The sequence below is a fragment of the Cydia splendana genome, chromosome 7, assembly GCF_910591565.1.
Source record: "Cydia splendana chromosome 7, ilCydSple1.2, whole genome shotgun sequence".
Taxonomy (NCBI): domain Eukaryota; kingdom Metazoa; phylum Arthropoda; class Insecta; order Lepidoptera; family Tortricidae; genus Cydia; species Cydia splendana.
Window position 1 is genome coordinate 18944727 of NC_085966.1, and position 17340 is coordinate 18962066.

Here is a 17340-nt window from a genome sequence, read left to right on the forward strand (position 1 = left end):
TGAAAAGTCATATTATATTGTGTCATACATTTTTAGCCATAATATTTGATGACATACTCAGCAGTTGTCATACATTTTTTGTGCATATAGGTTTTGATTATAATGAATCAAATGTCATACCAGCTAAAACCATATTTATCGATATTTATAAGGTTTTTACGTATAACGTTTTGTAGCATAATAATTTTCAACCATAATGGTTTACATAAATAATTTAAGAAACTAATTTTAGCCTCTCAACAACTCCTCGAAAAAACCTTTTCCCTAATCTCCGTCCAAACACTTAATTAGACGGAGCCCCGCTCACGCGGGGCTCCTATTTCTGCGTAGTTTGCCCTTCGGGCATCTAAAGCAACCTAACGAACCTAACCTACCTATTATGATTAGTTTCTTTTATGACCACTAAATATATGACTTAATTTTTATGACTATATTAATACTATGCACTGCAATACTTCGAACGAAAAACAATTATGGATATCAAGCTGATGACTTAAAATTTTATGCGAATTAAATTAATGACTACAAAAATTATGACATAACTAATTTATGACAAAAACCCAGTTATGCTCAGGATAATTCTGACTAAAGATTTTTATGACTTACAATTTTAATACATAAAGTGTTATGACAATTAAAAATATGACAAAAGTTATTATGCGACCAGAGGGAGTCCCGACCAAAACAGTGTGTACATATGTTGCACCAAGCAAAACGCCTATGTCTGACGGAGCCTTAATACAGCTGAGACCAGCTGAGGGTTCTTCATCAGATACTTCAGACCTTCGATTTTTGACATCAAATGAAGCGGCCCACCAATTTGAATATTTTTTGTAAAGGCGGTATGTCGATCTACAATAGTTTGGTTGGGCTCTTGTGTTTTCTAATCAGGGTCACCAGGTACTCCAGATCTTCGATTATCCTAGTTTTTATAGTTTTCCCTTTATGTGGCCATTAAACCCTAACTCTGTACCAAATTTCAGCTCTCTGAGTTTATGGGAAGTACTAGTTCTATTCTGATGATCATAAGTGAGTGAGTGTGTGTCATAAATGCGAAACTTTGCTTTCGCTTAACTTCGGAACTAAATGACCTCCAGACTTGAAATTTTGGATTTTAAGTATGTGATTATAGCTTACTGGATGACGAAAATTTCTGCGTTCTGGTCTTATCCAGAGGTTCTCAAATAGGGACCTGAAAATGCGGCGAAATGGTTCCAGTAAAGGATGGTACGGCAGTGTTTGCTTCGCGCTCGACTTGGCGGGGGCACTGCCGTGCCCCCCGATTAATTAACTCTTTGCTATTTGTAGCAATGGAATAAATTAAATCTGACAGATCTGACAATTCGCGTGTAACTATTGTGCAATAATTGCAATACAGTGAAAATGTTTTTTACATTTAAGGAAAAGATTTTATCGAAATGATAAGATAACGTTATGGACAGTATGCAGTAGAGTTGACCTTCCCATATAAGTAATCGGCAAGTCATTGTTATCTCAGTCACGACTCCGTACGGCAGACACGGCACACACCATGTGTTTTTTAATCCAGTTATTATTCTTACTGTTTTTCCTCATATTCGTCACATGGGTTTATGGCAAACTTACGAGCGGCATCTGCAAAAGCAGCCGACATTTGGTGGAAAAAGTGGTTATAGTGACGGGTGCGAATGCGGGTATAGGATTTGAAACGGCTAAGAACCTCGCGGAGAGAGGGGCGCGGGTGATCATGGCATGCAGAAACGAGGGCCGCGCCGCCGTTGCCAGAGACCAGATTGTTGCTGCCACCGGGAACCCTGATGTGCACTACCGACATCTTGACCTTGCATCTTTAAAATCAGTCAGAGAATTCGCCGACAACATCAACAAAACAGAAGAACGTCTCGATATTCTTATAAATAACGCTGCCATATACGGCTCAAAACTCGAGAAGACAGAAGATGGACTGTTACTTGGCATGCAATCCAACCATTTTGGACCATTTTTACTAACCAACTTGCTTCTGCCGAAACTAAAATCATCAGCGCCTAGTCGTATAGTCAACGTTTCTTCTATAGCGCATGAAAAGGGGATCATCGACTTGAATAACCTTAATAGTGAGAAAGAAACAGATGAAACAATAAATGTCAGTAAGGTGTATTCTGCATCTAAATTGTGCAACATATTGATGACTGTTGAGCTGGATCGGCAACTGCGCGGAACAGGAGTAACCGTTAATTGTTTGCATCCGGGTGTAGTTGATACTGAAATCTTAACTGTCATACCAGTGTTTAATAAGTTATTGCCCCTGTTGAGGCTTTTTTTCAAAAATAGCTGGGAAGGTGCCCAGACGACAGTTCACCTTGCCGTGGCACCAGAGGTGGCGTCAATCAGTGGTCGCTACTTTAAAGACTGCCGCGAAGCGATACCTTCAAAAAGTGCTCAAGATTTGAAAGTAGCCCGCGAGCTGTGGGAAGTGTCTGAAAAGTTAGTTAAATTGAAATAAATTGCCTTTAGGTACTAGGTAAAAAAATATTTTTGGGAATTAAATCAATTTTCACTTGATAAATTTTTTCATTGCATTTCTAATACCTATAACTTGGCTAACACTACGTTTATCGGCATGAATAAACAAGATGTAGTGCTAATTTAAAACGGTCTCATATCATCATAATATTTGTTATTACCTAACACACGTACCTGAAGGTAGCGATAGATTATAAATGGAAGCGTGTTTCATAAAAACATCACACGAGTGTTACATCACACTGCCTAATTATGTACATAAGTGTGTATATACTGTGTATGTAAGTAGTGACTAACGGCTCGATTCGGAAAATGAATTAGATTTCTACTAGACTTCAACAAGTTACGATACGGATAATTTAAAGATAATTTAATAATAATTTAAAGATAGATATGTCAAATTTGACGTTTCCGCGATTCTGGAGGTCCTCTTGAACGATTTCGACAAGTTATGACTTAGATATCCAAGTCACATCTAGTCGATATCTAATGTAAATCTAGTTGATCTCTAAATCGTCTCAAGATCTTGTGATTATCTCGAAATCCGAATAGGCCTGTTTATCTACACACATACAATACATATTATAAGCTCTCTATCATGTGTTTAGGAACCTCATGCTACGACCATCATTGCAGCATTTTATCGAGAATCGTTCTCGATAAAAATGCAAAAATATGACTACTTAAAGATTCGGTCAGGTCAGGATCTTTATCAATCTTATCATACATAGCACAGACAAAGGGTTGACACAAGATTTCTAGATTGTTCTGAAGGATCTAGACTAGAATAATTCCTGTACTGCACTAAAAGCACGTAGGTACCTAACGGAAGGACTAGCAATCAGAAGCTAAAAATCTGGTAAAAGTTGCCTAATTTATTTTTAAAACTTGCTTCCGCCTGCCTTATTTACTCGACTGCTCATGATAAAACGAAAAATATTATTATGTTACGTCGTTTTATATACTTTGTACATACTAAAACAGCGAGCAATATACGATCCTTTGATACACGCTTAGAAATAAACATGTTAGTACGTTACTTTATATGAGTCGCCGTAACGTTTCATTACACTCGAAAACGTCGTGAAAACGCGCTGAGGGTTTGAATATTTGATTTCACCCAATTTTTTCCTCTACTAGGTGGTTCGTGCGACCCGAAACCGTGAGGCACGCGAGGACCGACACGGTAGTGGTGTGCAGATTTATGTTCCCGGCTATATTCCTCATAAGCTCATTTGTTGTCGGAGAGAAATTTATCCTAACAACATTAAATAAATCATGCAGTACAAACAGGAACGTATTGAATATAAAGTGGGTCAGAAAACCGTAGATGTTGACTTTTAGTTCATAAACAAAATCTACCGCGTTTACCGGATTTTAAGGCACTAGGTTATTTTATTAGTGTTGGCAATTGGCATTTTATATTATATTTGGGTAATATAAATAACTTAAGTAAACATTCATATTTTAAACAAGATTCCTGAATTGGCCGCAACTATAAAAACATGCAATGCCAGGTTTTTTGTCGTACTTATCTGTCTCTGACACTTATTTTAATGTGAATGAACTAATTTTACTAAAATTCCCTTGAATCAGGAATATTCCCGAGTACATCACTAGTCACAGGCTATTGGAATTTTTGTTGCTATTCGGCCACGACGGAACAACTCTTTCAGCCGCCGCGCGAAATAATTGTGGGCCCTTTTACACCCGGTCATGCTTGACGCCTATACGCGCCTTTTTTATTGCGTATCGCTCACACGGCTTCTAAATCCTGGCCCTGTGTTCCCATTGGCTGAGCGGGTGTAGGTGAATGGTGTTCTGAAATGAACTTGTGTAATGTGACCTCATGTCAAAAATCTCCCTCCTCATCTTAGCTTTCCCGGTCGCAACTTTGTGCCAGTCAGCAGAATACTATCAACGCTCACGCAATGTTTTTATCGCCGAACATATATAATTGGATTGGTTATAATGGAATGTATTAGTCTAAGTTTACCATCCAAAGAAAACTTTGCTGATCTAGCCACTGCCCTTAAAAACCTAAATTATGGAAATCTAAACTGAAGAGTTCTGGAAGACAATGGTTTTTAAGAAACTGCGTAACCACAGATCCTTATTAGTGTTTCAGTTTTTTCACTATGTTTTCTTTCACCTCACAACGATTAGTAGGTGAATATTATGTGTTATTTCGTAGGTAGGGGAGCGTGGGGCTTAAAGTAACAGGGGTAAGTAGTAACGCTCAATTTTGACGGGGAATTGAAAACATTTTAATTGTTTTTTTTTTTGCTGAATGACTTTCTAATAACTTGAGGTATAACGTAAACACCGCCAGTGCCCCGCCAGATATCCAAGCGAGTGAACGTACACACGAGGTCTGTTTTGACCAGTTATTATAAAAAAAATACATGCCAAATATTGATTTTGACAATTGAAGTTAAATTAATTGTTCATTCTGTTTTCGTTGCTACAATGTAAATTTAATTGGCTTTTATTTGCCCCGAGCCTGTTACAACTAGCCCCAAATATGGGGTAAGTTGTAACAACTCCTATTTTTTCAAAGTGTCCTGTGTAAAATATGTGTAAACATTTTAAATTATTTTTCAATCGGAATTAGTGCTTAGATAAATACTTTACAAACCCTCTTACTCAAAATCATAAAATTATACATATTTTAGACAATACAGGCCTCTTTCTAAAAACTGTTACAACAAGCTAGCAGCTCCCCTAACTATGATTAAAGAATCTCATCTTTGACCAATGACCTTTTATTTATGTAGACGTGTGACGTTCATAGTTGACAAAACTAAAATTTGATCCAACGATTTTGACAACTTGACAGGTTGGCGTCACCCATACGACTAACTAAATATAGGTTCCGGAACCTATATTTAATGGCTCACGATCGTGCGCCTGGTACCATATCTACCTGAATTTACTTACATCTATGTCTTTGACCGACCATTTGACATCGCACGCCTTAAGTATAATTTCATAGCTCGAGATATGTAATTACTTACTATGTGTAAATGGGATGCGCACTTCTAGAACGTCTAGAATGTCTCGCCTTGCTGCGCGCAACTTCATTTAACGCTCAGTTGGCCAATCTTACAGGCCAATTCGAACGTAAACTGACATCAGAATGACATTTAAATTATGTAATTTATTTAACATGCATTTCGTTGAGACTAGTCTATAACTAAATGACTTCATTTAGATATAATTTTGATGTCCGTGTACAAATTTGTTGGCGTAGCCTGCGTCCGGTAAGCGCGTGAAATGACACCGCTGCAGTGGTCTAACAGAAATCCCTGCATTTATTTTGCTTTCCTCGCTCGTTTAGTTGGTATACGGTGCAATGATATTTTTTTTCTCACAGTATTGAAATATGACAAAAAAAGTATTATAACGATGTGACATGACATCTATCGAACACGGTTAGACTTATCTTACGAAGGCCAAAAATTTTTTGAGGTAGTTAGTGCATTATTTTTATTTAGATTTATTAAGTTTCTCAAACTAAGTTAAGAACTCCTGGACCTCCCAACTAGCAATTTCTTGTTTAAACGTAACATAAGTACTTTTGAATACATTTTAGCAGACTATTTCATACATTAGCAACTAATGGCGCCATTCAATTCATAAACGCATTAGAAGCTATGAATCGTTTGTTTTTATCTGTCATTTTGACTTATGTATTTGTAAGAAAGGGATTAAACATAATCTAACTAATTCAGGCTTGTAAAGTTTTATGAATAAGGGGGTAAATGTGCAAGGGTCGATTTTACACCACATTTAGAGCCACACTATTCCCGTTACAAACACATAGTAACCGCCATTCGAGGCGTGAATAGAAAATTCAATTTACATATTACAACCCTGACTGGTCACCTCATTATCCCATATAATGGTCCGCACTGGGCTCTCCCACAAGACTTAATTACCCCTAATCTGGCATTCCGTGAATCTACAGGGGGGTTATTCAAATCGGTTACCGAGTACAACGCTCAGGTGAGACAATATAAGCACGCTCTCTGACTATAACGTAGTTGTCATAGATCTTAAGAGTCCTTACTCCTACAGACGAGCGTATTTTGCAAAATGCTTCCTTTTTCATTTAAGATTACGACGTAACTATTAGTATTTATTCAAAAACTGATAACGTACTTAAATAATCATTTCTTAAACTAGGGGCTGAAAACGTTCAAATTTTCATTTTCTCTTTTTGAACCTAAAATAAATGAGTTTTCTTAGGAGTCTTTTTCAAATTTTGCAGTGAGAAGGGTCGTTTCGGTTCTCAATTTTGCAGTAAACAAGAATCATTTGGTACATGAATGATTACAATTCAACTCACCATATCTTGTACGAGGGGCTGACATGCTTGAAAATCGAAGATTCATTTTAAAAAATTGATAAAAAACCTTCCGAGTTTTCTTCATTTTTTTGGTGAAAACAGGGTTACATTACATTTTTTTATCGCAAATTGGACTTATATTTTGCCCCAAAAATAATATTTTATCAAATTGTAACTTTATGTCTACTCATAAAAAAAAATCATAACTATAGGACCTACCTAGCCGTAAATCTATATTTTTTTAAAGACGTACAAATCACGCTGCACCGACACCGCGCGCTCAGTCTCCGCCGAGTGCGCTTAGGGGACGGACCTGTGCTCGACCGTCAGGCGTTCGTTGCTTTCGTAACCATCGAGAGAGTTCCGAGAAGTGCTGTATACTATGATTAGAAAATCTTGATCCAAGGGTGTACATTTTTTACACCATATTTAATTTTAACAACCGACTCTCGCTTATGTGATAGATTTTCAGTGTTACTTGAATTCTGGTTAGGGTTTGCATTTTTATTATACCCGGACGACCTGGATGATGTCCAGGTTCTCATGATGGAGTCAGGAATGGTCACCGAACTCCTAATCTACTCATCATAACTCCATCGTGTTTGGGCTCAATAGATTTTCCTTGACGAACACCATCGATCTAGATGAGGTCCAGGTTCTCATGATGGAGTCAGGAGTTGGTCACCAGAACTCCTAATCTACTCATTAACACTCCATCGTGTTTGGGTTCAAATGATTTGCCCTGACGAGCACCATCTATCTAGATAAGGTCCAGGGTCATGAGACCCTTCTGGTGACCAACTTCTGACTCCATCATGAGATGGTCACCAGAAGTCCTAATTTACTCATCATAAGTCCATCGTGTTTGGGCTCAATCGATTTGCCTCGACGAGCACCATCTATCTAGATGAGGTCCAGGGTCATGAGACCCTTCTGGTGACCAACTCCTGACTCCATCATGAGATGGTCACCAGATGTTCTAATCTACTCATAATAACTCCATCGTGTTTGGGCTCAATAGATTTGCCCCGACGAGCACCATCGATCTAGATGAAGTCCAGGTTCTCATGATGGAGTCAGTAATGGTCACCGAACTCCTAATCTACTCATCATAACTCCATCTTGTTTGGGCTCAATAGATTTTCCTTGACGAACACCATCGATCTAGATGAGGTCCAGGTTCTCATGATGGAGTCAGGAGTTGGTCACCAGAACTCCTAATCTACTCATTATCACTCCATCGTGTTTGGGCTCAATCGATTTGCCTCGACGAGCACCATCTATCTAGATGAGGTCCAGGGTCATGAGACCCTTCTGGTGACCAGCTCCTGACTCCATCATGAGATGGTCACCAGATGTTCTAATCTACTCATCATAACTCCATCGTGTTTGGGCTCAATAGATTTGCCCCGACGAGCACCATCGATCTAGATGAAGTCCAGGTTCTCATGATGGAGTCAGGAGTTGGTCACCAGAAATCCTAATCTACTCATTATCACTCTATCGTGATTGGGCTCATTAGATTTGCCCTGACGAGCACCATCTATCTAGATGAGGTCCAGAGTCATGAGACTCTTCTGGTGACCAACTCCTGACTCCATTACGAGATGGGGTCAGGAGTTGGTCCCCAGAAGTCCTAATCTATTCATCATAACTCCATCGTGTTTGGGATCAATAGATTTGCCCCGACAAGCACCATCGATCTAGAATCTAGATGAAGTCCAGGTTTTCATGATGGAGTCAGGAGTTGGTCACCAGAACTCCTAATCTACTCATCATAACTCCATCGTGTTTGGGCTCAATAGATTTTCCTTGACGAGCACTATCGATCTAGATGCGGTTGATAGATTATTAATATTATTTTATTTTACATACATACTTACAAATAAAGCTTCATTTGCTTCCCACAAGGATCAAGTAAACCTTATAAATCAACTTCGTTCTAAATAAAAACCGGCCAAGTGCGAGTCGGACTCGCACACGAAGGGTTCCGTACCATTATCTATAAAAACGGTCACCCATCCAAGTACTGACCCCGCCCGAGCCCGACGTTGCTTAACTTCTGTCAAAAATCACGTTTACAACAGTATGGGAGCCCCACTTAAATCTTTATTTTATTCTGTTTTAGTATTTGTTGTTATAGCGGCAACAGAAATACATCATCTGTGAAAATTTCAACTGTCTAGCTATCTCGATTCGTGAGATACAGCCTGGTGATTGACGGACGGACGGACGGACGGACAGCGGAGTCTTAGTAATAGGGTCCCGTTTTACCCTTTGGGTACGGAACCCTAAAAACGGAGATACTTCTGTTTTAGACATAAAATCGAACTTCAGAGAGTTCAGTAGTTGTTACTTGCAGGTACTCTCGAATTTATTGTCATTATACAGGGTGGCCATAAAATAAGTGCTTTTCCGCTGCTGGCAAGAAAATGGTTGCTGGAAAAAAAATTACCCTCCCATAGAAAATGGACTAGACAAAATGTATGAAACAGCCAAATTTTTTTTTCGCGATTTCGGGGTTGGTCCCATCGCGGTTCGCGGTTGCTTAGTTCAGTATAATCCCTAAACCTCCCTGGCAACGGGAATGCACTTATTTTTGGCCACCCTGTATATATTATTATTTAATATAACCTTATCTTTAAAACATTTAATTATTCAACTTCCTTGGTGAACTGACTTGAATAAGTTACTTGACTTCGTGGATGAACTTGTCACAATAATTCCATGACATACAGAGGTAAACAATCATTATTTTTTACTCGTCGTTGGTTATATATTATCTCATCACATATACTCTATTGACTACTACCATGCTTATAAAATAAAATACAGAGTGCCAATATAACGTTAAAATAAATTTACTTGCAAATTAAATTGAAAAGTATCAAAATTATTCTTGTCTGCGTTGAAACGCGCTTAGCTTTGCCGGCGCTCGCGTACCGAGCGCTAACGCCATCTATCGAGTGTTATTTCGCAAAATCGGTGAACGCTCTAAGGAATAAGGGCTCTTAAGGTCTTTATACAGTGGTTAGCTAAAGATTCTGACTCACTAGCGCTCGCGCATGCATTGAGAATACTCCGGCAAGAGGCTCGTTGGTAATTACGGCTCACAGTTCTGAAGCTAATGGACTCGTTTATTTATCTGTTAATTATTTAAATGTCAAAGAAAATGTTCTATAACCTGTTACTAGTTTTTTGTTACGTTTCAAAACGTTGAACGTGCTTATATTGAAAAAAAAAGAAATCTAACAAAATTTAAGTCCGTGTCACAACCGCGACTGAAACGAACTTAACGATGCGTCAGAAATTTAAATCAGTTAGTAAGTCATTAGGGCGGGGCTGCAAGGCGTTCTATAGAATTGGACTAATAATTTTATATACATATACATACCTACTTTATACACTTTTAAAAACATTTCCACCTCTTTGTCAGTCAGGCATAACAGGCAGGAGGCGTATTTTGATGGTAATATCATATTACGAATTTGATCTGGCTTTGTTATGGATATGATCTGTCAGTGTCAATAGTTACGTTTTTGATTAAAGAAATGTCACTTTTGACACTGACGAATCATACCTAATAGAGTCCGCGATCTCGTCGGGCTGTCAACTTGATGAACCTACCCTAGGTTGGAGAGCAAATAGATCCTTCATCACAGGCCTTTCCGTCTATTGCAGTCGATTTATACATTGCTGTATAGACAACGGGTTTGGTGACTGTGGAGGCCGATGCGTGAGCGGCACGACCTCCCACATTTTTGGCAGAGAAAGCTCATGCCATCCGAGGTTCCAGTCCCGGTTTGCCTCCTGTGACACCTTCTGCTAACTAAAGCATTAAACCAGGCTTGGTCGCACAGCCTTCTCCCCTCCACAACACGCTTGCGCCATCCATCACGGTCTTCAGCTAAGGCTTCCCAGGCATGGTGGTCGATTTAAATAGATCCTTACTTCTTCTTCTTTCCATCCTGTTACCCCCTGCTGGGGTGTAGGGCTCGAATCTTTTCCTTCCACTTACTCCGGTCCTGGGCAGCTTGGGTAGCCTCCTCCCACCCCATCCCCAATACACCCAGCTCTTGCTCCACAGAACGGCGCCAAGTAGATTTAGGGCGACCATGTTTCCGTTTTCCGGGCATCTTCCAGATCCTTACTTAAATAAAAAAATATTACTTTTAAGAATAGGTCATTTTAGTTTCGGTAATGTTTTGAATGCTTGACTTTTATTTATTATGATCGCAAGTACCTAATTAACTTTCCTTTTCTGTTGAAAATAATTTATTTTATTTCCGTCAACGGAACCAATATGATTTTTTTATACTAATGTTAACCTATTAATTGACTTCCTAACCTACCCGATCGTATTGATAGCACGACGAGATTGCAGAGTAAAAATATCCCTAACAAAATAAATCTATATCGAATTTATAACCTGTTATTCCAATCAGAATACGCCTCGAGATGTCCTTTTAATATATTCGCCAACGAAAAACAAACAAGGTACAACATGAAATGACGAGTTTTAATTTTAAAGTAACGGTAAACTATTCCGTTGGAAACTTGGAAAGAAATTAAAGCGGAAAGCTTCATAAAGCTGGTGGAAGTCTCGTTTAAAAGTCGTATGTAAACGTTATGATATCGTCGACCTGCTTATGTGCACTCGTCGTACTTTGCTTGCCTCTTATGCTGGTCCATAACATGTATGCACAAGTCCATCTTATTCCAATGGCATAAGGCTTAAAGCTGTGTACATACTTATGACTGTGAGAATACTTTGCCTGCCCCTTAATTGGAGGGGTTGGCGCGGCTCGCACGCGATGCAAGAGTACACAAATATCAACTCTGTTAGAGCACGTCACAGTTTAATATGAACCAGGCGTTCTAAACAATCTAAACGAGGTTAGCGATTTTTCGCTGAAATTGTTTATAAAAAGCAGTGCTTGATAAAAAAATGCTGCGTAAGAAATAGTTTAACAACTACGTTACGAAGAAATCTCGCGATATTATTTAGTATAATAGATCTTATGGAGTAAATTATTGACATCCAAAATTATTAGGTGAAAATTCTTATCGATATTTTTTTATGATATAGGTGGCAAAGTAGCAGATGAATCGCCCAATAGTAAGCAATTACAGTTGCCCATGGACACCTGCAGCTCCATAGGGGTTACAAGTTCCTTGCCGGTGTTTAAGGTAGGAGTACGCTATTTTATTTTATACAAATAAGGTATATTTGAACTAATTTTGCAGTTTAACGGGTTAGATTCGGGCCCGCGAGTTTTATTTACCATTGTAACTTTTTATTAGCATTCTGGTTTTTAGAACAAATAAAACTATAAGGCGATCACTAATTAAACATTCATCCATTTATAATGTTCACCGTGCGTTATTTAATAAACCAATGTACGATATTCTCAGACAATGTTTACAAACCATTAAAATCACAATCTCAGCTGTAGTACGTCGGAAAATGCGAAACTAACATCGAGCGCAAACAAATTTTATATTTACTGTAAATAGTCACTGCTGGGCGATATTCATAATAATATCTCTTTGATATACTTAGGGAGTTCGATACTCGCTTGAGTACCTAATATGTATTTATGTATTTATTATTCCTCAGTTGTGGAGTCGGTAGAGGTTGCTTTGAGGGCCGCAAAGAAAGTTTGCCGATAAGGTAAAGTTTAGATTGCTACATAATTTTACCTGTTAGCTCTGTACTTCCTTGTGTTATTTTAGGAAACCATACTGTCTGAAGTGGTTTATCTTATTTTAATTAATTTAGGAGACCATTCACCGAAAAAGTATGATGTAGGACTATTTTCAGGTGAGCTGTCTACATAGGTACAATTAGCATTAAATAGATCTGATAGTGACGGCCAAAAATTTTGGAGGATATAATTAAATGGAGTAGCCATTAACAGGCGTTCCCCTCTGTCGAAACTCTATGACCAATGGTCATACACATTGTATGGACTGACGTTTATCTGACATGGTTATTTTTACGTTACGTACATTTGATGTGCCCCTCCCGCAAAAATCGGCGGACTGTTTTGTACAGAAAATTACAGACAAGACTTCTCCATTTGGTTATATCCTCATTTCTATGGTAAAAACGTGTGTTCCGATTTACAATATATTTGGCCACTTTGGTTTGATGGTGACTGTACTAACGAAATCACAATATTAGAAATAAACGTGTAGTTCAATATAAATAGGTAGATGTCGCTAGGCGATCTTGTTACTACTGACTACATTATTGTATGACAGGGACTAATAGTATTGATACTTGTAGTATTAGGTAGGTATTCTATATCGTCTTTGTCACACGTTAATTAGCATCAAAATGTGTAGTGTAATGCAAACATTCTTCGCAAACCTAATCTATAAAGCTTCAGTTAGTAGAGCGATGATGTTCCAATGGTCGCAATTTCGAAAATTGTCCGAGTAACGGCCCGATTCGAACTTTAAGATACGTCAGTTAATAGATCTAGAAACGATATGGATTAGATATGACGTTTCTTCAAACAAAAACGTCACTTTTGACACTGACACATCTAATCTATATCGTGTCTAGATCTATTAATTGCCGTATCTTAAAGTTCGAATCGGGCAGTAAGTGAATTTACTTTATTTTTCATTATTTCTAAAATTGTATTTCGTTATAACATTAATGAAGCCTCCTCTAGCGGCCACGCTACAGGGCGAGCAGGCACTGTATAATTTCGTCAGAGTAATTTAGTTTGAGAGCTGACTAAACAATAGGGTGGAGTGAAAGTGGCCAAAAATTTTTATTTCTTTTTTTCAAATTTCCTGTATTATTAATTGATGATACATAGTATTAGAAGTAATTATGCAAAATTTTAGTTTTCTAAATATATATCTTAAGGTGGCGCATTAGGTTTAAAGTTTTGAAATAATGCAATTTTTGACATTCACATATATGATTTATTGAAAACGATATATGGACCTATTTAACAATTTTAATCATAAACATTACTGAAATCATAATAAACTAGCAAAATAAACTCAAAAAATTACATTTTATTGTTGAAAATCAGTAGTTTCAGGGCGCTCATAAACACGAAAATATTGAGATTTGGTGTCGAAAACGGGTATGTCTTGCCGGGCTTTTATCCTTGTACGAATGAATCCATCTCTAGCTTCTGGTCCACAAACTGCTAACGAAGCCTCCGTTACCAGCTTGACACACCTTTCGACAGCCTGAGTGTGGCAAGGATACTTTTTGAAATCCATCAAAGCTCCTGAAGTAATCAGGTTTGAAATTTCTGTGTCGCTATATTTCATTGTCATAGGAGGTTCTGTAATCTTTCCTTTCGTCCAATCTATTAAATCATAATAAGTAGATGCGTCAGCCCTTAGTTCTGGGAGTCGAAATTCGCGAACCTTCTTTCATTTGGTCTCTTTTCGTGCTTTTAACACTCTTCGAAGAGCCAGCTCCCTTATGTGAGACGCATCATCTTGCAACATAGCCAGCAACAAATTCTCTGGGTGTGTGAAGAATGAATTTCTTTGAATAGTTTTCAGTGCAATACTTTTCAGGTTATCTGGTAAATACTGACATCTTTTAACCATGTCAAAAACATGAATTGGACCATATTTACATGATGATTTTGTCTTTATGTCGAACCAGGTTGGTGCATAAACTTTCATAATGAAAGTCGCGAGATCCCTCAAATTCTTTGTTGGGTTAGCTGTTCCAATGTATAAACGGAGAATCCTGTTTGCGCAAGTCAACCATCGGGAATGTGCCAGTTTTCCTGGGTCTTTGCTAGCTAAGTTGGGCGACACCGAACCAGAAGAAATTGCGATGCAAATCTCAAACAGATATTTTTGATCAGTACTTAGCAAATTAGGATTCAAAGCTGGCAATTCTGTGGAAATGGCTTCGAATTCCTCCACTTTAAAATCGAGGCACTTAGGTAGCTGTTTTCCTATTTTGCCAGAAAAACTATTAGGGCCTGTTGTTGTGCCATCTAAACTGGAGAATAAATGACGAAGTGGTAATTCATTTGCATGTAACAAGCACACAAACTATTGCAATGGGCGTTTCAGGTGTTTTTCTAGTAAAATATAGGCAAACAGGATTCTCCGTTTATACATTGGAACAGCTAAACCAACATAGAATTTGAGGGATCTCGCGACTTTCATTATGAAAGTTTATGCACCAACCTGGTTCGACATAAAGACAAAATCATCATGTAAATATGGTCCAATTCATGTTTTTGACATGGTTAAAAGATGTCAGTATTTACCAGATAACCTGAAAAGTATTGCACTGAAAACTATTCAAAGAAATTCATTCTTCACACACCCAGAGAATTTGTTGCTGGCTATGTTGCAAGATGATGCGTCTCACATAAGGGAGCTGGCTCTTCGAAGAGTGTTAAAAGCACGAAAAGAGACCAAAGGAAAGAAGGTTCGCGAATTTCGACTCCCAGAACTAAGGGTTGACGCATCTACTTATTATGATTTAATAGATTGGACGAAAGGAAAGATTACAGAACCTCCTATGACAATGAAATATAGCGACACAGAAATTTCAAACCTGATTACTTCAGGAGCTTTGATGGATTTCAAAAAGTATCCTTGCCACACTCAGGCTGTCGAAAGGTGTGTCAAGCTGGTAACGGAGGCTTCGTTAGCAGTTTGTGGACCAGAAGCTAGAGATGGATTCATTCGTACAAGGATAAAAGCCCGGCAATACATACCCGTTTTCGACACCAAATCTCAATATTTTCGTGTTTATGAGCGCCCTGAAACTACTGGTTTTCAACAATAAAATGTAATTTTTTGAGTTTATTTTGCTAGTTTATTATGATTTCAGTAAAGTTTATGATTAAAATTGTTAAATAGGTCCATATATCGTTTTCAATAAATCATATACGTGAATGTCAAAAATTGCATTATTTCAAAACTTTAAACCTAATGCGCCACCTTAAGATATATATTTAGAAAACTAAAATTTTGCATAATTACTTCTAATACTATGTATCATCAATTAATGATACAGGAAATTTGAAAAAAAGAAATAAAAATTTTTGGCCACTTTCACTCCACCCTACTAAACAATTCAGTTTATAAGGCGCAAGGTCTTTTGGACCTGAAGCACCTCTTTGTTTAAATAAACAAGGAAATACGGTAACCGAAATCAAATAGGTTTTGATGTAATCAAATTTGACAAATGTTTATCTTTTCAGGCCTTCGTTTAGAATTTAATTGATACATAATATTTTATTTCCGTTATACAACGTTTGTTTATTGACTTTCCCAAATCATGATGCGGCGTGATTTCGACGTGAACGCCGAGCGACGCGACGCGGAAGGAACAAATCGTTGATACCGATGGAAATGTCCTAGGTAAGCGCGCTTGATGCGAAAGACGAATATAGTATCACAAACGAAAACGAAAATTACGGATGACTTACAAATATCAACTTTGTTAAATAGGAATAAGGCCGTTATCTTTCTGGAATCAAACTACAGAACCCTTTCGAATTTTTCTACTATCACGCGTTGAATCCGCGCGCACGTGGTAGGTACAAGACCGTAGCGCGCCGCTTCGCCTTCGCCTCAAGATCGCTCACCTAGGACGATTCCTACGGTATAAACAGTTTGTTCCTTGGTTCCGTCCGTCGAAATCGCGCCGCATCGCTCCACTTCGCCTTCGCGATTTATTCGTCTATTTTGCGCAAGAAGTACGGTAGGCTGAAGAAGGTGACGAAGCAAGAGGATGTGCGTCGCGGCCGGACACCTGACGCCGGGGGATGGATTAGTAAGTAGGGCACAGTTCACTTCCTCGATATTAGACACTGAAACAAAAAACAACAATAGATTAACCCCATTTGATTGAACTATTATTGGGTACTAAATATAGAATCGGCACAGAGAGAGACCCACTATTTTGCGCCATGAGTTGTAGTTGTTTCGACAACAAACCATAGAATCGGAGCGTGATAAGTGCCATGTTTTGGTCGCGTGGTAAATACATATTGCAATTGCGTCAATTTCATTGTTTGATATGCTTCTCTATAGTAATAACTCAATTTTTAACCCCCATAGATATAGATAAACTAGGTTTTAATCATTTAACAGTAAGTATAAATATTTAGGTAGGTACGTATTATAAAACCAAAGTAAGTCTTTTTAAATTCAACTGCAACATTTTTAAGGGGTTCCTTTATTAAATGCTTCAGTAGATATAAAAGCAGAGTTTGTGCGTCAGTCAATAAAAACTTTGACTCTGTCGCTCGGGACCAATTAAACAAGTTCACAAAATCAATTAGTTGCAATGTTGGCTTTTAAACAAGTTGTTATTTAGTTTCGCAACTCATTGTATGGAGCAGCGAATAAAATGGCTGAGTTGATTTAAAGTATGATTGCGGAAGTTTAGCGCTCCCGGGGTTTTATAAAAGGGCTTTAAATAATTGTTTCATAATCTTGTCTTTAAATGAGTTGTTTGTTTGCAG

The 17340-nt window shown here is 38.0% G+C and overlaps 1 protein-coding gene and 1 long non-coding RNA gene across 2 annotated transcripts; both read left to right on the forward strand.

Moving 5' to 3' along the window:
* Nucleotides 1–1505: 1505 nt before the first annotated feature.
* Nucleotides 1506–2494, forward strand: LOC134792247 (retinol dehydrogenase 13-like). Its single transcript, XM_063763511.1, has one exon. It carries the CDS (start codon nt 1532–1534, stop codon nt 2480–2482), a length of 951 nt encoding a protein of 316 aa, XP_063619581.1. The 5' UTR covers nt 1506–1531; the 3' UTR covers nt 2483–2494.
* A 5134-nt stretch (nt 2495–7628) lies between these two features.
* On the forward strand, nt 7629–8369 carry LOC134792248 (uncharacterized). Its single transcript, XR_010144404.1, has 2 exons — nt 7629–7908; nt 8027–8369. It is a non-coding gene; the product is annotated as an uncharacterized LOC134792248 (long non-coding RNA).
* Nucleotides 8370–17340: the final 8971 nt, after the last annotated feature.

Excerpts from the sequence above, each read along its gene's own strand:
- LOC134792247 (XM_063763511.1), top strand. The coding sequence starts at position 1,532 with ATGTGTTTTTTAATCCAGTTATTATTCTTACTGTTTTTCCTCATATTC.